The sequence below is a fragment of the Sitophilus oryzae genome, unplaced genomic scaffold, assembly GCF_002938485.1.
Source record: "Sitophilus oryzae breed Bouriz unplaced genomic scaffold, Soryzae_2.0 scaffold_1178_pilon_pilon, whole genome shotgun sequence".
NCBI lineage: Eukaryota > Metazoa > Arthropoda > Insecta > Coleoptera > Curculionidae > Sitophilus > Sitophilus oryzae.
The window spans coordinates 1,372,892-1,396,173 of record NW_022145813.1 but is presented as its reverse complement, the minus strand read 5'-3'; the positions used below and the strand labels follow the sequence as shown (position 1 = coordinate 1,396,173).

The following is a 23,282-nucleotide window of genomic DNA, read 5'->3' as shown; positions in this document are numbered from 1 at the left end:
TTAAACGGGTAAGTACTTAATTGAAAGCCACTATGGATATTGTTAAACACAAGGTATGTACTTTAAATTTATTTCTAAACAAGTTCGTGATTGTTTAGTTTTTATTTATTTTTTAAGATGATTCTTAAATAGGTATAAAAATTTTACGTTATCAAACTTCAAAAAGGCATTTAAAAAACATATCAAAACATATCGTATTTATTGAATATTTTTGTTGCCATATCCATACACTTTTAATTTTTGTATAGTTCACCTGCGTCTGCTTGCGACGAACTTTATTTTATAATACTTTTCAGATGGAGTAAAATTGATAAGCAATGCCGATCTGGCTAATACTTGGCTTAATCATAAGAGCAAGAACTCAAAATTATTTGTATTTCAAAAAATATGTTCTTATTAGATATTGATGAACCTTCCAGTCAAATGAGACACCACTTGTGCCTGAAAAAGTCCACTATGTTGGAGCGAAACGTCGCATAAAAAAAGTGTCCATCTTTCAATTTATTATAAAATCTCATGCCCAAGAAAAGGAAAAAATAATATATGAATATGGTCTATTAAATAGGTAACTATTAACATCCGAAGGAAAAGTAACGCGAAAAAGTAACATATTAGAAAATGATGTACAGAAATATCTTATATGTGAGGATACTTCATCTACCTGTGATTTGGATACTATAAATTTGGAAGATTCTGTCAGCAGTGATTCTCCTGAATCAGAGTAGTTACGATCTATGCATTTTGTTGTCCTAAAGTAAATTTATAGTATCTTAATTTTTTTTTTAATTAAATATAACATTAATGTTTCTTTTTCATTAAAGAAAAACATTTTTATCTTATATTAGGTTTATATTGTAGGAATCATGTTCTAATGTTATTCCAATTCTTTTTTATCACAGGAATTTATTTAATACTTACACCGTTTTCATACTATAACTTATTATTTGCTTAGATGGAACACAGATCCAACATTATTATTATTTATAAGATTTTTTTTTCATAAACGTGGGACTAAGAACATCATCATTTAGTACAATGAGAGTACTCATCATTTGTGTCAAATAAACCTAGTTTGAATAAATTGCTTACAATAAAAGAGAAGTTTTGGATTTTTGTCCTCTAGAGCCATATGTTCGAAGCACTGTGTGTCGTGGCGGATGGGCCATGCTTCAACTAGTCTAGTATAAAGGGTATTATCATTTTATTTTATTTAATTTAACCAGATAATTTCACTTTCCATTGTGTTATCTTAATAAACTGCCAGCTTTTAGATAACACGCTGTCTATCAGATTTATTGGAAAATATCAAAAGTCAAATAAAATAAAAATATAATATACAGGGTATCCCGTTAAAAACATAAATATGGACCATATTTCAAGAATGACAGTTCGCAGCAAAAATTTAGTTACGCAACTGGTTACAGGGTGGTCAAAAGTGCCGCTAATACCTTCGAGAAAAGAATGGTACGGCTGTGCTCGACTTGGCGACTACCAACATTTGTAAACAGCGTAAAATAAAACAACAAATTATTGAGCGTATCCTACATTATATTTTTACATGTTAAATAAAATTAGAACAGCACTTTTAAACCGGAATTTAAGTCGGCCATCTTAGGTCCCCAACGCGCTCTGCCGTGATTAGCAAAAACGTCGTAAATACAATCGTTATTTTCAAATCAATAAGGTCGAAATTCTTTAAAAAAACCTAAGTTTCTTGATATGCTCCTTCCTTAATCTTTCTATTCAAAGATCACAACCAAAACAAGACACTACAACATTTTTTGTTTACGTAATCGAATTTCATATGTGAACTTAAAGACTTAACTATCCAAAATGTAATGTTACATACTTTTCCTCATCAAATATTTGTTAAATTTAAGTTTGCCTATTCTTATGAACTAGATCGACATGCTTTTTAAGATCTTCATCGGATTTCGGCTGAAACGAACATAAGAAGCATTTTTTGGTTTGACTTTCCGATTTGTGACTTTGGATATGAGAATAAAAGTTCTCTTTTTGTATTGTTTCGAAGGGGCATTTTTTACATTTGTATCTATGAATTACGCTAACTTTGTAATGCACAGACATATTATGTCTAGCCAAATTCGCACGTCTTCTGGTTTGATAGGGGCAAAACTGACATTTATGCATTTTTAAATTAAAAGTTTTTAACAATGTCTGTGTATTGGTCTTAGAGGTTTGTAAAACTGGTTTATGAGAGTTCATATGTTTAGATAAATTGGCTTTCGTGACAGTAGTAACAGGAGTGTTAAGTGCAGCCAATTTTCCCACATGACATTCTTCGCGATGCTTCTGATATTTTTCATTATCTACAGATATAAAATTGCATCTTTTTTTGCCCATCCTGAAGTCACATTTAAAAACAACCTTATGCGTCGCTCTATGGGTTGTAAATAAAATTGCAGATTTGGTCCTAAAATCACAAAGTTTACATGTTCGGAATCGACCGCTTTTTGACCTAAAAATTAAAACAGTTAAGTGTTAGGTTAGGTTAGGTAAGGTAAATATTAGCACAGATTAGGTATCCGATAAGTATACAGATAAAAATCTTGTCCCTAATTCGTGGTACAAAAATTGTTTTTTATGACGATTTGCAAACGAGTAAAATTTTCTGTGCGCAAAAATAAATTCGCGTAAAATAACAATAAACAGCGTAATAGAGAGATATCGCTAAACCGAATAGCGTGCATGTACGTTAATAAGGCCAGGTGTTATTTCCTTTACGTGAGGTGGTATTAACTCTCTTCATTTATAGTTATCGGATCGGTAAGAATTCTGTTCGCGTCGCGTCCGCTATTTAAACTTAACCTAACTTTGAATTTAAAACTTTGAAATTGTTTTGTTTACTAGGTATTTTAAAACTAAAGGGTTAAAGTGCTTATTTCCAGTGCTTTATTGTTCAACGTCTGCCAGTGGGTTTACGACAACAAATTCTTTTAGAAGGGCTAAGTCGTCATCTGCTGTGAACCTAAGCCTCTTTATAGGTTCTTTAATATTGGAAGAGGTGGAGTCCATATTTTAGGCCATATTTATTTAATTAAAACTAATCCCAGCTACTTAAATATCAAATTACCTAATAAAACTAAATTAATAATTCAAAACAATTCAAACATAACCTAAAATAAAACATCTCGCCGGCCGGTCCCAGTTGTCAAATACCCGCACATGCCCATTTAAGCAATTTTTAAACGTTATTTAGAAATAGCGCTTGGTGTAATTGATCCGCAAATTACGTCAGGCGGTAACGTTATTAGCGGGTGTTGCGTTAAAAATTGACTCGCGCATATCGTAACCATGATAAGGTACGCGTAAATACTGCATGACGCTATTCAGTTTTCCGATATCTCTCTAATAACTGTGCCGGTCAGGCGCTGTGCACAATTTTAGGGGCCATAAGTGGGCGTGCTATGTGCGCAAACTAGTAACCTAACTAGTGCCCGATTCCAAAAATTGGAACCACGAAAAACAATAAAGAAAAAACAAAGTTTATAATCTGTGATAATCTCTCTCACGACGCTCTTCACCTTTTTTGACATATCAAAATACGCCGTAGGCCGTAGGCGTATTTTGTCTGTAGATTGCACGCGAAATACCCGATCGATTTTGTAGAACTGTTATATATTATTGTCAAGATCAAGGTGTATTACTGATTGCATAACTGCATTACTGCTACATAACCGTAACGTGCATTAAGGAACCTGGCGAATTCGCCAGAAAGTAAAAGGGAATTACAGAATTCTTTAGAAAATTCAAGAAACCAGGGGGTATATAAGTCCCGCGCTTTGACAGTTGGAGCAGTCTGAAGATAGTCTGAAGTTTGATAATACCGCGAAGACCGCGAAATACCGCTAGAGTAATAGTAGTTGCATAAATTGTGTTGTAAATAGTATAAGTTGTGTGTACAGAGTGAGACAAATAAATTCGTTAAGTATTTTATCGTGAGTTTAAATAGTGGACCCACGGAATCCGTAACATTATCATAATTTGTACGTTTTTGAAATTTAGGTTATATTATGCTACTATTACTTAAGAACTTACTCTCGAAAGTTACAAGTTTATAATAAAAGACAAGTAAATAACTCGCGATTTAAATTTGGCGGGCATCATTGGAAAATGATCGGGAGACTTCGACCACCATCGGAAATTTGGGTTGGAAGTTGGAGAGTTGAACGGTCCGGCTAGACTTAAGTGTCTATATTCGAGATACCAAATGCGTTGAAGTGCGCTGGCGTAGAAAAAATCCGTATGTTGGCAAGCATGTTTGTAAAAATAAATTCAAATCGTCAACTCAATAGAAAAAAAAACGTTAGGAAAATAACAGAAATTTTCCGAACTTACTTAAAATTAGTTAATTAAGTACTGCAAAAGAATACAAGCTCAAAAATAATAAGTATATATTAGAATTAACTACCTGTCATACATTCAATGAGGAAGATGCATATATTTTATTTTTCGCCAGAAACTGTTCAATTTATTAGAATAAATATGTATAAATGCAAAAAAAACTTTTTTCTTGAAAGCAGTACCACAATTTTATAAAACGGGCCATTAAAATACTATTGATAACGCAAACGACGCCTCGCGAATTGAAACGATATTCTATTGGTCTGACGTCACCCGCCGTTCTCGTCGACGCGCGATGGTCAGCAGCAGCCAGACGTGTTCCGTTTATGTACGTATTTAGGTGGCGTACTAAGACATTTTTGTTGCTTTTAGCGTTGATTGAAGGAGCTTTTTATGCTTTTTTGTGCAGTTATTATTTGTATGTGTTGTGTGTCCTGAGAATTTTTTAAGTAATGGCAGATTCCGGGTTTGTACAAGCACAATCAGATAAATTGCCAAAAGTCGATGCTTTTATGTTGGCAGCTTTTATAAATACAAATTCCCAATTTATTGGTGCTGAATTACGAGAAAAAAAACAAAGAGGTATGTAACATTTATTCTTTGTAGTACTGAGGCATATTTAAGTATAAGTAGGTACCTACTGTTACGAACTTTTATATAGTTATAAATATTAATGTTATAAACTTATTTTTCAGATCAGGTAGAGAGACGTATGGAGATAATGCTGTAGGTTATGTAGAAGTGAAAAGAGACAAAAATATTTGTTTAGTACGTGGAAAAATAACTCCAGAGCATAGCGTAAAAAAGAAAGTTTTTTTATATATTGACACCCCCTTACCCTTGTTATTTTTAAAGATTGTTTTTTTACGAAATTATAGGAAATAAATTGTTTATCACTAATGAAAATATTATACAAGGTGTCCCATAAGCAAACGCCAAAATTAAGCTACTTTTTTAAGTGAAACACTCTATATATTTTTGGATTCTTCGGAAATTTCTAGATATTCCTTATATATTTCATGTATAATATCCTATACCTATCTTCAAATGTTTACCAAATATTGACAGTTGAAAAGCGAAAAATACCTACTATTTTCTGGACCACCTTTTTTGAGACACCCTGTATAACTAGAATTAATTTTAAAAGAGAGTATATGAAAAACCATGCAACTTTTTTATTTAATGTTTTCTTCTAAAACTTGCAGTTAAGGCTGTAGTGGGTGTCAAAATTAATGAATAACCCTGTACACACACACATTCAAATTTCATATACCTATGTAAGACAATATACATAAATATATGAACTTACATGAAAATGATCTTCACAACAATAAATCGTAAAAATAGAGGATAATTTAACGTTTTTCTTTTCATCTTTTCTCATGGCCTTGGACCATTTTTTTCTGTTTTCGCTCATCCATTACTATTTATAAATATTACTAATGACTAATTATGTATTAATTAACACAAATAACTAAAATTTTGATTCGGATTCAACAGCATTTAAAAGCAAACTGTGTAAAATAAACACGCGTCTGGCTCCACTCTACCAGAAGAACGGCGGGTGACGTCACAGCGGCAAGGCGCGGTAGAGAGCGTTTGCCCGGTCATTTAAATTAACAATATTTAATTATTTTATATTAGAGGCATTTCTTAACCGATATCAACGATTTTTTTTGTTCAATTTGTAATTATATGAACTATTTTTTAAAACCATTAATTAAAAACATGCATTTTCCTCATTGTTTGCCATGATTCAAAATTGTTTATCATGGTATCATGAAAATTGTTTTTTTTTCAAATAATAGATTAAATTTTTCAAAAATAATCACAATTTTGTCAAAAAAGCTGAAAATTTAGGAATTTACCGAGTGGTTAACTTTAACAGTGAATAACTTTTGAAGGAGTAGATTTATCGAAAAATTGTAATAGACCTTTTTTGTAGAGCGTTCAAGGCTGTAGAAGAATATGTGATTGTCATGGTTGCGAGACGAAAAGATCGACAGAAAAAAAGATATTTCCAAAAAGTGGCAAATTCCCATGTAAATTAAATGGGAAATGAATCGTCTTTGGGGCAAGGTTTATTGTGAATATTAAGGGTTTACAATGGTTGTTATTTTTTTTAGACAATGAACTAAAAATTTAGAGGGCGTCGTGAGAGAAAGGATCAACTTGGTAAATAACGGAACCCTAGTTAATATAGTATAGGGTATTGCTCAGTGGCGAAGAGTACGATTAGACAAGGTAGACATTTCCTACCTAAAAACTACAAAAAATGTTTCTTATTTATCATAAAATACTTTTATAGAATAATAATTACTTTTCATTTATATAATGTTAAGGTAGGTTCATACCGGGTGAGTTTCAAAAGTGGTTCACCCCTATAACTTTTTTATTTTTTCAGATAAAAAAAACGAGATTTGGTAAGTTAGTAGATGACATAAATTAGAATTGATTGACGTATTGAATTATTTTCGGTCACTTCCTGTTTCACCGGAAATGACTACAACTTTTGATTTTAAAATGACACCCTTGGTATTTTTTTACTTCATTAGATAGAAAATGATATTCTGAATACAATAACATAGCATATGTCAACTTTTGACATTTTCAATTAAAAATAATAGTATTTTAAATTTTAATTTAGAGTGCCATGGCCATAAAAGTTAACGACAATTTGACTCGAAAGCCCAAGTGTGTGGTACCAAATTATTCGTAAACAAATTCTTTTCAAAATATGCTAATGAGCCACCCTCGTTCCATTTGAAAAAATTGAGATATAATTAAAAATACCATTTGAGCAGTATTTAACCTACCAAAACATTAGACGATCAAATCTATTTTTCCAAGGTTCCTTGATTAAGAATTAGTGTTTCTAACACAGCCATAGCACACTATGTATAGTATGTCCCTGTATTGTCTTCACAAGAGGAAACGCATTTTTATTATGGATATTTTGAGAAAAATGCATTCTTCATAAAAATGTTTGCTTGTTCTAAAATCACACTGTTTTAGAGAAAATTAAAAAAAAACATGAAAATACGGTTGAATGTTTCCTTGAAAGCTGACCATGCCTAAGAAACTCTTATGGAAGTGAAAGGTTGTAGCCGATAGTCCAGTACTAGACGCACGAGGGGGCGCAATTAGCAAAAAAAAATACGAAATTTAAATTTTTACCTGTTTTTACCTGGCTTTTCCCGTCAAATGTAAAATTTAACCTGTCAACAGTTGTCAATTTATATTTTATTTTGCCCGTTATCCGTAGATCGTGTTTTAAACCATAGATAAATGAAACAAGTTTAGATTGGAAAGCCCGTCAACATTTTGGGTCGCGAAATTATTTTGGGTCGTGACCGTTGTACGCGATCTGGCGCTGCAATAGCGGTTGCTAAAAGCAACCGCAAACAAAAACAAAAATAACTTTCTCTTGTCCATATCTCTTGTCAAAGTCAGAATCTTCAAAAATTATAAAATCTTTCTAAATCTAAACCGCTCTCATTGAAAAAATTCCGAAAAGTGTTTAAAGCGTCCATTTTCAAAGTAATTATTGCTATCTTGTGAGTTTAAGTTAAGTTTTATTTAGTCAAACCCGTGATAATTTTGAAAAAGTGACATTAAAAACTTAAAAAGCTATGCTCTGAACTGTGAACTGCAAAAACCATCGTGGATCGTGGCACAACGTCGGTTTCGAATGTTTCATAGGTATTTCATACATGTCCTTATATAAAATAAAGTTTCTATACACACTGTATTTTATTTATAAAATTAAAAGAAAATAATAATAAATTTGAATAAATAATATTTGGCGATATAATTCCGAAAAAAGCCGAACCACTCCGAATTTTTCAAAAGTTCGGGTCGCGACCGTTGCAAGAATAGCGCCAAATAGTGTTTACATTGTCCTTATGGGCACTTTCCAATCTAAACTTGTTTCATTTATCTATGGTTTTAAACTTGTTTTTGATTTTTATACGGCTCTGTTCATATTTGTAGACAAATAGTAGTAACTGTAGACAATGGTTTTTAAGTGTTGTGTTACTGGGTGTAAGAATTACCAAAAAGATGGTCAAATGCATATGTTTCCGAAGGATCAAATAGTAAGTGATAACACGTGTTACATAATATAAACCAAGATAGTTTCCCTTCTTTTAAGATTGTTAATTTTTTGTAAAATAGGTTGCCCTAATTGTTATAGGTTTAGATAGATTTTATTATTATAATGTTTTGTATTGTTTTTGTTATTATATTCAGTTCAATAAGGATCGTTTCTTATAGTTTTTTTTGTGTTTTTGATATATCCCCTTTGTTATTTTAACTTAAATTCATTTATTCGAGTAAATTGGTTCTGCCTTGAATCAATTTACTGGAATAAATGGAAAAATCCCAAAAAATAGAAACCATCCGTTTTAAATGTATGTTTTATTTCGTTACTAGACCCACGAGATGGCGCCACCGCTCGGTCCGGACAAAATGTATTGAGTTTCCTATCTGTTTTATATATTATATAGTATCTTATCTATGAAGCTGACATCCTTAAAATCAAAAGGCGTTTCTATGGTAATAGAATTCCGATTTCATTCTTTGATAGATGGTTATTATTAATTTTGATTAACGTCATATTTTTGCTGTTGTTAAAGTTATTTACTTTAGATGGTTTGTTCCTACTTTGCTATAAATATGGTAATCGTAAATCATACAGGATGTTCAATATTCTACACCAAACTTTCTAAAAAATAAAATATTTTTTCTTTTTTTTTTTAATGGAACGCTGTATATTATTTTTTTATTATAAGGAGAGTTAAAAAATGAACATTTTTTGTATTGATGCAATATGAAATATAAAACCGCGAATATCTGCAAAACCGTTAAAATGTTTGAAATACTCTAAATACAAAAAAATATTCATTTTTTAATTCTCCATCTATTGAAAAAATAATATACAGGGTGTTCCATTTAAAAAAAAAGAAAAATTTTATATTTTAGAAAGTTTGGCATATAATTTTGAACATCCTGTATGATTTACAATTTCCATTTTTATAGCAAAGGAAGTACAGACCATCTAAAGTAAATACCTAATGTTACGGATTCCGTGGGTCCACTAATTTAAACTCACGATAAAATACTTTTTTTTTCACTCTATACACACAATTTATACTGATTATAAAACACAATTTATGCAACTACTATTATTCTAACTCTGGCACCTTCGCCAATTAATTCACAATTTAAAACGCGGTATTATCAAACTTCAAACTGGCCCAACTGCCGATAGCGCGCCGTTTTATACAGCTGCGGATCTTCTGGAAAATTCTATTCTAGAATTTCTAAATTATTCTATTCTAGAAAATTCTATCCTAGAAATTCACAAGTTTTTTTATTCTAGGAGCTACAGATGATTGACGCACTATTGCCTGACCCTGTATTTATTACGTTTTTTTAATTTTCTGTAAAACGGTATGGAAATTTGGAAAAGTCTAAACCGGATTAACTAGCAAAAATGCAATTTTTCAGAAAATGTCAATAATAAAAACGTTTTTCCTCTTGTAAAGACAATCCAGAGACATACTCTATAGTGAAATACAGCAATACACTACTTGCAAAAAAATGTAAAATCCAAAAAGGAAAAAATGTAAAAGGAAAAAGGATCTCTGTTATAAAAAATCTTACCCATAGTCTGAATCATCTGTATCTTCTCCAGTACTTTCAGCATAATCTGGTACATCCACTAACATATCATCATCACGCTTATCATCTACAAACTCCTCCGTGTGAACTTCGTCCTGATTAGGGTCTTTAGAGTATTTTACATTTAAAACTTGACTCATAGGTGTATACAAATCACTATCCATTTCATCGTCGCTATCCTCTAACGTTTCTGTTATAATTTCTTCACCGTTATTGCTTTTTGTTATTTGGAACGTAACTACATCGTTGGTTTTGTGTTTATTTTTGTAATTTTTAATTTCGGCTTTTTCAATCTCAGAATTCTTTTCAGTACAAGGATTGGAAGAATTCGAATTGTGTCCTATTTCCGGTACACTTTCTGTTATCATCTGTGTATCATCAATTTGGTCCACGCCCACGCAGGTATTCGATATATCGTCGTTATCTACAGATTCCGAGAATACATAAACATTATGCAAGTTAACTTTTTTGATCGACTTGTTAACTTCGCAATAATAATTTATTTTTTCTTCTGTACTCAGGCATTCCATTATAAAATTAAAGTATTCCTCCAAATTTTCAAGACACACATTGCATACCACAGGATTTTTTATTTCATCGATTATCTGAAAACGTAATTCTTATTCACTTTAAACATCAGGTCATGATACAAAAAACATGGTATACTTATTTGTCGTTTCAAATTGGTTCATGTCTGCGCATGACGTAACCTTCGAATCAAATCCTTGACAGCTGCATTTGATCGAACCTTTAATAAGAAGACTAAGGAAGGAGCATATCAAAAATCTTAGGTACACCGCGATGGGCCTCAAATATGGCCGACTTAAATTCCGGTTTATCAGTGTCGTTCTAATTTTATTTAAAAAATGTAAAACTATGATGTAGGGTAGACGTGGGGTAGACTCAATAATTTGTTGTTTTATTTTACGTTGTGAATAAATGTTGGTAGTTATTAAAACTGTTATAAAAATATATAATTCTAATAAAAATAGATAAGTTATAATAAGTATTTATTAACACAAACATCCGATACGCTACTGAAGCAGGTAAGTCAAATTAACGTATCTAAATTCTTTGACATCTAATCATTGACAAGTAATAAATAAAAGCTAAAATGCAAGAAAAATATATAATTTAGTTAACTTAAGTGAATTTCATAAATGATCGGTTTACTACACGTATGTATATTATATAGTCACTTACTAGCGAAAAGTTGTTCCATTATTTCACTCAATTTTTGCCGAGATCTACCGCACGCTACACAACCAACTATTTTAGAGTCTTTTTCGATAAATCGCGATAGTGTCACTGTTAATTTAAGTTCTGCCACAATTTCCATCTAGATTTACTACCTTTATACAACTATCAGTAGTAGAATAAATAATAAATAACATAAAATAAGCTCCGTAAAGACTGACAAATCCACAAAATTTCAAATCAAATTCAAATGTGTCAAATGAATCGTCAAACAGAACTGTCAAGGATCCCCACCCTAGAGAGCTTTTATGGTGGCTTTTCCGCCCACCATGCATGAATACATGGATAGCATTATGCTCCTTCCTTAGTCTTCTTATTCAAAGGATCGAACGGTTTTTATCTGGTTTTTGGTTTATATCGCGGTTTTATGGTAATTTGCTTGTTTTTATATAGCGAGTTTTGTTAGTATTTTCCGTAATTCAGTTCCTAGTATTCAGTACGATTGATTTTAGGTGGCTAGACTAGCTATTAATTTGTTTTAAAAGCTTAAAATGCCTGTGTGTGCGGTGGCTACTTGCAACAACACTAATCGGAAAACGAAGTAAATATTTCGGATTTCCAAGAAGATTTGGCTAAACAGTGGATAATTGCTTGCTGTCGAGAGGATAAGATAAATCTAAAAAATGCTGAGCTTACATTTTGAATCACTTAATTTATAGATCTACTTTAAATAATAACTAAACTAATATATTTAGGGATATCCTTATCCTACTCAATTTTTTGTTTACAATAGTTATCGAGTATCATTGTGAAGAATTCTAAATAGAACACAATATGTTTGTGACATATATAAATATATAGTTCATTTATTTTAGCTTGTCTCTGCTCCATACATTTTGCTGATAGCTTCGAAATTGCAATTAAACAAAGGTTGCTACAATACAATCCAAAAACTAGCCGCAATTTAAAATTTGACACTGTGTCAGTATTAAATATTCCTTCTTCATCTCATAAACCTAAGACTACTGCAAGATCTGGTCAAATTTCTAAAAGAAGGCAACATAACACAGTAAATTACGGAGATATTAAAGGAGTCATTTGAGACTTCATATGAAGAACCTTATTTGCAATCTTGAAGTAACGAAGAAAACCAAGCATTTGGTAATAGACCCATGATGGCTGAATTAACCAAAGCAATAGAGACTAGTCTTACTATGAAAACCCCCACCAGAATTAATAATCCCCAGTAAGTTTAATTTTGTATATTTATAGCAGTTTTAATGAAAAAAAAACTTTTTAGGTCAAATGGACTTGATCAGTTTAGAAATACAAATGAACGATACTCTCCAGAAATATGAAAATGCGTGTTGGGGGATGTTGATGAAACTGTTCCCTTGTAAATTTATTATATGTGACATTAATGATGTAAATAAATTACATTATTAGAGTAATTAAATGAGTATCCACTTTCATTTTACATTATTACTCAAAAATGTTGTGATTTATCTCTTGTAGATTTATTATATGTGACATTAATGATGTAAATAAATTATTAAAGTAGTTCGATGAGTGTCCATTTTCATTTGATATTATTACTCAAAATCTCTTGTATTACATGGTTGTTACCTATAAAAGATAGAGGGAATTATAGCATATTAATTCCCGTTAATAATGTCCGAGGAGAGATTTGACGATATGTTTATATTAATTCAGTAAGAAATAAATAAAAATATATCAGACTTTATTGGTGTAGTATTGTGTGTTCAAAACATAGAATTAAAGATCATCTAGTCAACAAAATATTAATTCTCACTCTGTGAAATTATAAACTAATTAAGGAATATTAATAAAATTGATGCATAAATTATATAAAAAGCTTATAGGCAACAAAATCTCGAATTTAACTCAAAATTGTTATAAAAAGCTGTGCTTTAACATTTGGCGATTTCAAATTTTGATTCGAAGGTAACGTTTCTTTCTGTTCGTTTTTTTTCGCACGAATGACGTGCGAGAGAGATGAAGCTATACATGCGCATAAGCATACCATGATTTTTGTATCATGCTTCAGGTCATAAACGGCCTACACACGTAACGATTTATCGTACTGCATGCAGTACGATATCCATCGAAACTGCCGCATTAACGATAAATCGTAGCGTGTGTAGGGAAATTGGATGATTTGCAGTATGCAGTCGTCAAATCGTTTGCAGTACGGAGCTTCCGTAAAATATCGTATCAACGGGTGGTGTCTGGGGTGGGGTTTGAACGCGTGGAGTGTATTCCCTGCCGCAGCGCGCAGTTACGATATAATTTTTATTTATTTTTGGTTTAATCAATATTATGGATTTAAAAAATAAGACGTTCTGGGAAGACTTTATTGATTTATATAGAGAAAATAGATGCCTATGGGACGTGAAATCAAAAGATTATGCAAATAAAATGAAAAAAAAAATCTTTCTCTCCAGCAACCACTTTTTACACCATTTCACTTTTTGATTTCTTTTTGTTCATCATCTACATCTATCAGCAATACCGCAGCTACAAGCACGGCAGCTTTCTTCTTTGAAATTCTTGACATAACGGTAGCCCTTCTCGATGAAAAGTGAATAATCTGAACTGCGGCAGTACAATGTGTTGCATCGTGTGTACAAAAAATGGCTGTACTGCAAGCCGTACGATTTTCTTTGTGATCTGCAGTTCAATACGCAGTACGATAAATCGTTACGTGTGTAGGCCGTTATATTGGAAGAGGAACAATGTACAGGATGTCTCATTTTCATATATTTTACAGGGTTTCTAGTTTATAAGTATAGATACAAAGATGCGGTTTACATAAGTTATATTGATAAATGTGATAATAAATGCAGGAAGTTGCTTGAGCTTGAATGTGAGAAATCTTTTTTATATATTTTTTTGGTACATGGTGTTTTGTTTAAAATACACCCTTGCTTGTTTTGTATTAACACACCATAATTTTTTTTAATAAAATAACTCGATTAGATTTTTTCAGTTTTATACAGTATTTTTTCACATTATTTTGAAGTAATAACTTGTCACTCAAATTTTATATATAATATTAGTTTTTTGTTATTTTCTGACAGAAATAAAAAGTAAACAAAGGTATGAAATTAAGATTCTGATTTCTGAAAATCAATATTATATATTGGTCATATAACTACCCAATAAATAAATGCACTGATGTTTAAGAGTCTATTACGCTGTAAGGCCTAAGGAAATATATATTATATTTCAGAAATCTGCCTAAAGCTTAGCCTGATCCTGTTGTGTTAAGCCACACCCAAAATTCCAAACACACGTGCTTTGATTAAGGCTTAATTAAGGTCTGCAGAGCTTCAGCATTTGCCATAAAATAGCAAGCAATTTGTTACAAAACCATATAAATTATATATCACTGTAATCACAAAACTTCAATCTATTTCTGTATTGTAACGGAATTTTAAATTATGTCTTTATTCTCGAGAAAATTTAGTCCAAACATATGGAATATTTTGTTGATGTTTGACCATCAAAATCTTAAAATAAAGAAGTTATCTAAAAATGTGCTACTATACGGATATGGTATAATCCTTTATCTTTAATTTCCTTCTTCATTTGTGTAAAAATACCTAGCCAGTTTTCCATAAAACGTTTAATGCCGAACGCTTATTTTGCTATTTTTCAGACTAGTGAAATGGACTCTTAAGTGTTTAATTATCCTATACTCTGAATTTTATGTAGAATGCAAAAATCAAAAAATATATATATAACTTTTTTATTATTATCTAAACTCTACTTAAATGGGAGACATAAACTTACCATTGTTGGGAAGCATTTCTCAAACATACTTCGTAAGGGATCATCCCGAATTTTACTTATTTTTATATACAATCTTCTTTCATCTCTTGAAGACAAACACGTCCTACATATTTTCATATTTTTTCTATATGCATATCCTCTGTTTTCTAAAAGCTAGAAAAAGTAATAATATAATAATAATAATATAATGTTTATTGTAGAATTCAAATCAAGTACAAAGAGAAAAAAAAATACATATAACATTTGCATTCTAGAAAAGGGCTGAAAAAACAGCAAAATTGATACAAGTTTTCAGCCCTACATATTAACATTTAAAAAATAATTAATATTTAAAGAAATAATAAAAACCATATATGAAGTAAAAACAATAATCAAAAACCATAAATATACAGGGTGTCCCAGAAATAAGTGCAGATATTTTAACTGGTAGTATAGTTCAACCCCAGAAACACGCCTATGAGGTTTTTTTGCGAAAAAAAAATGTTGAAAATTTAAAATTTTTCTTGACATTTTCCGGGAAATTTGAAAAAACTTTTTAGTGCCACTTGTTTATTCACCTGAGATTTCTCTACGGTGTATCTAAACCATGCAGTGTTGTAACCTCCTATGTTATCCACATTCTACATAGTTCTAAATTTATAAATTCATAGAAAAATTTCTACTCAAAATTAAGAATGTTAAATTTTCATCAGTGCAATTTAAGACATGTTTCCACTCAACAATTTTAAATACCTATTTTATTTTTCGCTATTTTTCGATGTATTTTGACAGACCGACCGTCGCGCGTCGGCCAAGAGTGCCACGTGTGAACTGGTCCTTTGAGCCGCGCCGTCGTGGCAGGCTTGCGTCAGACGACGATGTTAAGCAACGTTGCCGTAGTTACAACAATTTCAAATTCAAGAGATTCGAAAATGAATTGATTATTCGTCGGGCTGTTTTCGATATATTGAATTCTGAATTACGATAAACAATTTAGAAATTTCTTTTTGTGACCTTATCAATAATCAATTCATTTTGTGTTTTGTTTGTTTCCTTTCATGTTTTTCTGTTTTTATTTTAAAATTTAATAGAATTTGGTGCTTCAGTGTCTTGAATTTGAAATTGTTGAAACTACGGCAACCTCATGACGCAAACTAGATAAGGTTGTCTCTGTCGTAACGGTCGTTACCCTGACGACTCTGCCGAGAAGCACAACACTGTCTTTCGTTTTTCTCAAGTACACCTGAACTCTCCATAGAATAGCCGGGTAATTTTTTTATTTTAGCGAAAGCTATAATTAAATTAAAAAATATATCGTATTTAAGCTTTTTTATATTTTGATTAAAGATTTAGGACAGTTTTTAAAGTAAAAGTTTAGAAAAAACAATTTAGAGTCAAAAAAGGATAAAAAGTAATAAAATACACATTATAGAAGAAATTTTATATATCAAAATTAGGTAATTTTTGAAATTAATAGTAAATTATTAATTTTAGTCAAACATTTACAACCCTTAATGTATTATTAATCAAAAACAGGATCTATTTCACAGTGGATATAATAGGAATCGGCACAGAGAAAAAATAATATATGATTATGTTGTAATTTTTTTCTGGTTAGAGTTATGTCTTATGTAAATTAGAGAAAATATAAGTCAATCCATTAAAACACGAGGAAGGTGATAGGAAGTTGTGATTTTATGACTTACTTGTAAACATAGACTTTCTTGTCCATATGGCAACACGGTGCGTGGATAAAAATGAAATCCAGCATTTATTTAACTCGGTATGTCAGTTTATTATCTGCCGGCAGTTCCAAAATGTTGCTCATCCCCCATATTTTTTTATATTTTCAAATAAAAAAGCTAAGTTATTTTCAGTATGTTAGTATATGACATAAATTATTTATTGATTGACGCATTCAATTGTTTCTGGTCACTTCCTGTTTCATCGGAAATGACTATAACTTTAATTTTTAAACGGCACCCTTAGTAGATTACTACAAATTATTCGAAACAAATTGACAAAAACTGTAATAGGAATGAGTTATATCATATGTCAACTTTTGACATTTTTCGCATATGGTTTAATTGTAATTGTAATACGCGGTTCATAACAACGACAATTTGAACTCAGAAATAGCAAGTGTGTGGTATCAATATATTCATAAAAAATGCTTTTTTACAAATATGCTAACGAGTCACCCTTGTTCCATTTTTGAAAAAATTGACATATGTATGATTAAAAAGGCTTTGATATGTACATTTTTTACCGGCCCTAGACAAGACTCGTAAAACCTTGTTGTCACAGTTTCTCCATGGCTACTTTATTGTTTTTTATTGGATGTTTTGATTTTGTATTTTTGGATTCGATTTTCTTAGTGTATTAGTAGTGTCGGTTTAGTCAATTTATTTTGATTACTTTTTATTTTAAAAACTATAAAACATGGTTCGTCAGTGCAAATTTGTAAGAGAATTGGACTATTTAAGTCCTGGAACTTATTTTTCCAAGGCTCCTTGATTAAAACTTAGTATTTTAACAACACCATGGCACCCCTGGATTGAAATTTAAAATAGGTTTTGTTTTAAGCTTTGACAATGTCAAAAGTTGACATATGATATGTCATTCTATTCATAGTGTCATTTTTATCGAATAAAGTAGCAATATACTGAGGGTGTCTTTAAAATCAAAAGATGTAATCATTTCTCGGTGAAACAGGAAGAGACCACACATTATTGAATACGTCAATAAATTAATTTATGTCATTTACCTACAGCTATACAAATCTGTTTTTTTTATCTGAAAAATAAAAAGCTATAGGGTGAGCCATTGAGACATACCAAGAATTCCAAAATATTGTTTCATAATGTAATATCATTTTAAAATTCTTATAAACGTTATTTTTCAGATTCTGAAGATAAATTAGAATAAACCGGAATATATTTTAAATAAAAACATTATTAATTATTCAAGACTAAAATATTTTGTTCAGTATTACTTTTTTCCTATGGTTTCACATCAGGTATAAGAAATAACTACGTTTTTTATGATGAGGTCACCATTATGATAACAAAATGACGAACAATGGTCAGAAATACAGCAAGTACATATTTTTTTGTAAATATTTTTTCTTACCTTGCATTTTTGTCCATTATTATTTCACAGAATTATACAGGGTTATGTGAAAGCCAGGTAGATATTTCGTTTTTATATTAAACAAAGATAAAATAAATATGCCATTTTAAAAGTTATCAGTACTTACGAGTTTTTTTTCTTTTTTTTTTTCTCGACTGTTAATCTATTATTAATTTGTAATACCGTATGATCCAGAAAAACGGCGTCCAGTTGGCTTGGAAAAACCATCGATACATACTCCATATGTTTACATATGAAATGACAGCGATCTTCATTTCATAGCCATCGCTGACGCCGTTTTTTTTCGATTATAAGGTATAATTTCATTTTTTTCTTTTTATAATGTAATATCATAAGTAATATCACATATAATCTGAAGATAGTTTTAGAATTAACCAAAACGTAAATCTTTAATAAAACAATCTGTATTATTTGCCATATAATGGCGTAACATCCAAAGAAAATAATTTACATATTATTATTATATGTTTTGTTTTATCTTTATTTGAAACTCAGAAATGTTGCATTGGCTTTCTAAAAATGAACTTGCTAAGTTTTTAAAATGCTTCGTTTTCAGAATTACAGGGTCAGCGAAGTTTCATTTTATTTCGATTTTTTCCAAATTTTTTCACAATGTAAGTAAGTAAATAATGGACGAGAATATTCAGATTTTACATTTTACTAAAATATTATCTAAATAAGCGCCTTTTTACTAACAGGGGCGCCACTGACTCCCCAATGGGTAAATTGAGAGTTGCCTACCGGTGAAAAGTCGTTTCAAAGACTTAAATGGATTATTTAAGTCAAATTTCTTCACACCAAATTTGGCACTGGCAAACCATTACAAGTATAGTTCTTGAACTTGAAATGAGGTCAATAAAATAAACGCATAGTGGACTACAAGCTGAAAAATGCGTTAATACGGCCGGGGGAGATGGCGGCAGCAAGCTTTACCGCACACGTGCGACGCGTACTACTAGGTAATAAAATGAATGAATAGGCTCATTATGCTGCTCTAATCCGGTGCTGTCATATTGTAAAGAACTTATCCTTTTTAAACAGTATCCCGACTTATAATTTAGTAGTATAAGGACTATTTAATACATCTATGGAATATTAATATTTTGAACCAATGTTCAATATTACTGTAGTAATACTCTGTTTATACTCATGCCTTTTTATATTTGTTTGAATTTGGTATATTTCCATTGAATGAAATTATAGTCACCATTACCATTATTATACTTATATATAATAAAGACATATTAGCAGGTTAAATAAATGTAGTTTCATTTTTATTTCACTTCCTAAAAGCTTGCTTTAATGGAACAATTCCTGTTTTCTAATTTACATAATAAGACATCACTTTTACGGAAAAAAAATTAAGCAATTATAGAGTTTTTCTCTTTCTGTTCTATTATATCTATAGAATGAATCCTGTTTTGATTAATATTAGAGTTGTAAATGTTTGACTAAAATGTAATATTAATATTAATTAATAATATATCATCAAATAATAAGTAAAAAATATTGATAATATTAAAGGCAGTGACAACACAGGCTGGATGAGGAAGGGTTTTTAGACTCTAAGACTGTACCTTCAGAAGTAAACATGGGTACAAAAAACTATTGTTTGTCCACGTTGAGATGTAAATAGTGTAGTCTATATATTTTTATTTTTAAGTCTATGGAAATTGCCCCATTATAGTTTTTATATGTATACTGTTTATTAATGAGCCAGCCCACCAATCAAGCACTTTCTAAGTAGTAAAAATTCGTCAGGAAACGACCGTTACGACGGAGACAGCCTATCTATCGCTCGTGTCGCACTCGTTAGAGCCAAAAACAATAACACAACAATAACAAGACGTTGTCTGTCCGCATCTTCCAGCTATTTATGAATGAGATGCTCAGTCTATATTTTATTCTAAGTCTATGGTTGCCAATATTTTTATAAATTTTCAAAGTTAAACAACTGGGTTATTTTTAATTTATTTTAAAAATGGCAAAGAAAAAATATATATTTCCGTCAATAAACTCTTACTTATTTATTTAAAGGCGTTTATATCTACTTACCTTGCCTAAATCTAACATTCGAGTTACATCCATTTTCATTTCTATACAATCTTGTTCAAAGTCATTATCTAAACACTCTTTTCTAAATTTAGATGACTGTTCCAGTGTGTCTAAACAATTATTACAAATTACTGGATTCTCGCATATGGTTAATTTCTAAAAAATATATGATTAAATGCATTAATTTTACTTATTAAATTATTATAAAATAACACTCTGATGCTTGTCAGGCAGAGTTCCAGTTGAATTTTGTACATATTTTTATATCACTCAAAAGCATATGAAGGGTCCAGTGGAAAAACATGATTAAAAAAAAACTTGATGCAGGTTGAGCTTGTTCAGGTAGCTGGTTTGGTAGCATTTCATGTATCAGGATGACAGTCTTATTTCTATTTACTTAGACTAAAGAATATTATACCAGAGTCAAACCAGAGTCTAATAACCTTTGGTTAAACCCATTTATGTGATAAAACCATCATACCAACCAATCAAATGAACAAACAATTGACAAATAATTTAAAATGGTAGCAGCAAATGTATTTTTGTCTTTTTCTATTAATGATCTAATTATAAATTAAGTATAATAATAAACTATGCACATATAAATACATTATAAAAGGTATGTGCAAAAAATAGATGAGCAATAGTGTACTGCAAATATTGCCCAGGCAAATACACATATAACAAAAAATATTATTGATTTATCGTTTTTATTACTTTGAAATATTTTCTAATTTTATATAGTGGAAGTATAAAAACAACAAATAGTATATTCTATTTTTTATTTTACAAACGGAAGCTTATAAATACTTTATCAAAAGTTAAAAATGCAGTTTTAATTTATTGTTTTTGAATATAATATTAATCGCCTGCTGTTGTTTTGGCTTAAATGATACTTACCAATTCGGGTAAAATTAACTTAATCATACATGTAATGGAAGAATCCACAACTTTAAAATTTTGATTCAAAATTTGACGTAAACATAATCGACACATTTTCTGTTCCATATTACTAGAGCAAATTGAATTTCTAAATTGTGATGAACTTTTATTAGAACTAAAAGAAGTCGTACTATTGAAATTACTCATTTTAACTTCTATTCTCATCAACTGATTGAATTTCAAGCAGACCAGCTTTTACTATTATCACATTAGCTTCATTCAAGTAGCTCACTATCTAATTGTTGTGTTTAAAGAATACATATGTTCATAGTTTTGAACAATAATACCTCATAACACCTACTACATTAACATTTTATTGAAACATATTTCCTAAACAAAATCTTAACTTCACAAATCACGGAGGAATCACAAATCCACATATAACCTTAAAATGTTAAACTGTTAGTTATGTCATTTTCTTCTTCTCTTCTAGAAAAAAAGGGCCCAAATAGAACTAACGTCTAGTTCATATATACTAATTGTACGTATATGATCACGGATTCTAATATATTATTTAATCATCATATACGAATGCTGACCTTGAAGCCTATATTTGCTGTATTTGATCAACAATACTACGCAAGCGCACATCGTCGATGTTGCCAAGTTGCAGTTTATTTTCGAATTATTTGCAGTTGAAATTTTTTTTTTAGTGTTAATCAATAATAATACAAATTCTATAACTAATTTTATAATTTCAGATTTATCTTGATATCCAAAATTAAGGTAAGCAAGATAATGAAGATTGTGAACTTTGATTATTAATTTACTTTGCTTGTTTGTATCATAATTTCTTAAAAATATCAAGTTAGTGGATTAATAGCAATTTTAGACATATATTTTATCGAAAAGTGTGTTGATAAGACTAAAATACCGTATGATCGAGAAAAAACGGCGTCAACGATGGCTATGAAATGAAGATCGCTGTCATTTTATATGTAAATTTATATGGGAAATGTCATCGATCGTCATTTCCTAGCCAACTGGACGCCATTTTTTTTCGATCATACGGTATAAGCTTTATGTTTTATCTTTTTCTCTTTAGAAGGGAGATGGTTTGTGTCGTAGAATACATTACAGTATTTGGTAATTACCCAGTATTTAATATCGTGTACTTTGATATTCTTTTCTTAATTTACTGCAATTTCTTGTTCCCTATAATGCCAAATCTTGACAATATGGTGAAGGTTGAGTTATGATCTTATTAGTTTTATACCTGTGTTTATACAAGACCAAATTGAGACTTAGTTAGTTTGTGATTTATATTAAGATCTGTCTCATTTTCTTATAATACTTGTTATGTCTTAATCTTAATATTATATTATACTTTTTCTGGAAAATAAATGTTAAAATATCATAATTTTGCATATCCTATTCCATCCTTCCATTAGGAAAAATATGGTTTATAAATCATATATGCTAAGAAAATCACATAAATTAGGTGTAAGAATAGAGAAATCTTAAGGTAGCAGAAAAATTAATGCAATATATGTATAAGCAGAATTAAACAAGAGGTATAACTGTTAATGTTGCTGAAGCTGATTCTACAATTTTAATTACGGAGGCTAAAAGGCCTTTTAAGGCGTCCGTAGTTTTGATGGAATGTTAAAAAAAAACTATTATGAACATGACATGGAGCTACAACATTTAAAAATTTAAAAAAGAAGAAAAAACTTGGACACGTCCCTTTTAATTTCACGAATTTTTAATAAAGCCCTTTTTAAACGTAGCATAATAATCTAGAGCAATTAGATTAATTATCGGAATCTAGAGTTTTATTTCTATTTAATTTTATTGACTATGAAAATACATAATAAGCGTACACGTGTTGTGCGAAATATTAAAATAATAATATAATATACCGAGTACTATGATGGAAAAAAGCGTCAGCGATGACTATGAAATGAAGATCGCTGTCATTTTACCTGGGAAATGTCCTCAATCGTCATTTCCCAGCCAACTGGACGCCGTTTTTTCGATCACACGGTATATATTGACAAAAAAACACTGAAAAGCACATATTTGTTTTCTACTGAAAATAATTCCAAAATAACTTGCAAACTGGCAACATCGAACATGTGCGCATGCGT

General features: G+C 30.5%; 1 protein-coding gene across 1 annotated transcript; it reads right to left on the bottom strand.

Moving 5' to 3' along the window:
- Window positions 1–1,031: 1,031 nt before the first annotated feature.
- LOC115890820 (zinc finger protein 711-like) lies at window positions 1,032–21,634 on the bottom strand. Its single transcript, XM_030911170.1, has 5 exons — window positions 21,151–21,634; window positions 20,251–20,406; window positions 15,064–15,216; window positions 10,033–10,655; window positions 1,032–2,479 (listed from the first exon to the last, which is right to left on the bottom strand). Exons 1-5 carry the CDS (start codon window positions 21,355–21,357, stop codon window positions 1,876–1,878), a joined length of 1,743 nt encoding a protein of 580 aa, XP_030767030.1. The 5' UTR covers window positions 21,358–21,634; the 3' UTR covers window positions 1,032–1,875.
- Between the last annotated feature and the right edge of the window lie 1,648 nt (window positions 21,635–23,282).

Coding starts and splice junctions, on each gene's coding strand:
- LOC115890820 (XM_030911170.1), bottom strand. CDS start 21,357: ATGAGAATAGAAGTTAAAATGAGTAATTTCAATAGTACGACTTCTTTT. Junction 20,407..21,150: donor AGTTAATTTTACCCGAATTG/GTAAGTATCATT, acceptor TATATTTTTTAG/AAATTAACCATATGCGAGAA. Junction 15,217..20,250: donor GAATGTTAGATTTAGGCAAG/GTAAGTAGATAT, acceptor TACTTTTTCTAG/CTTTTAGAAAACAGAGGATA.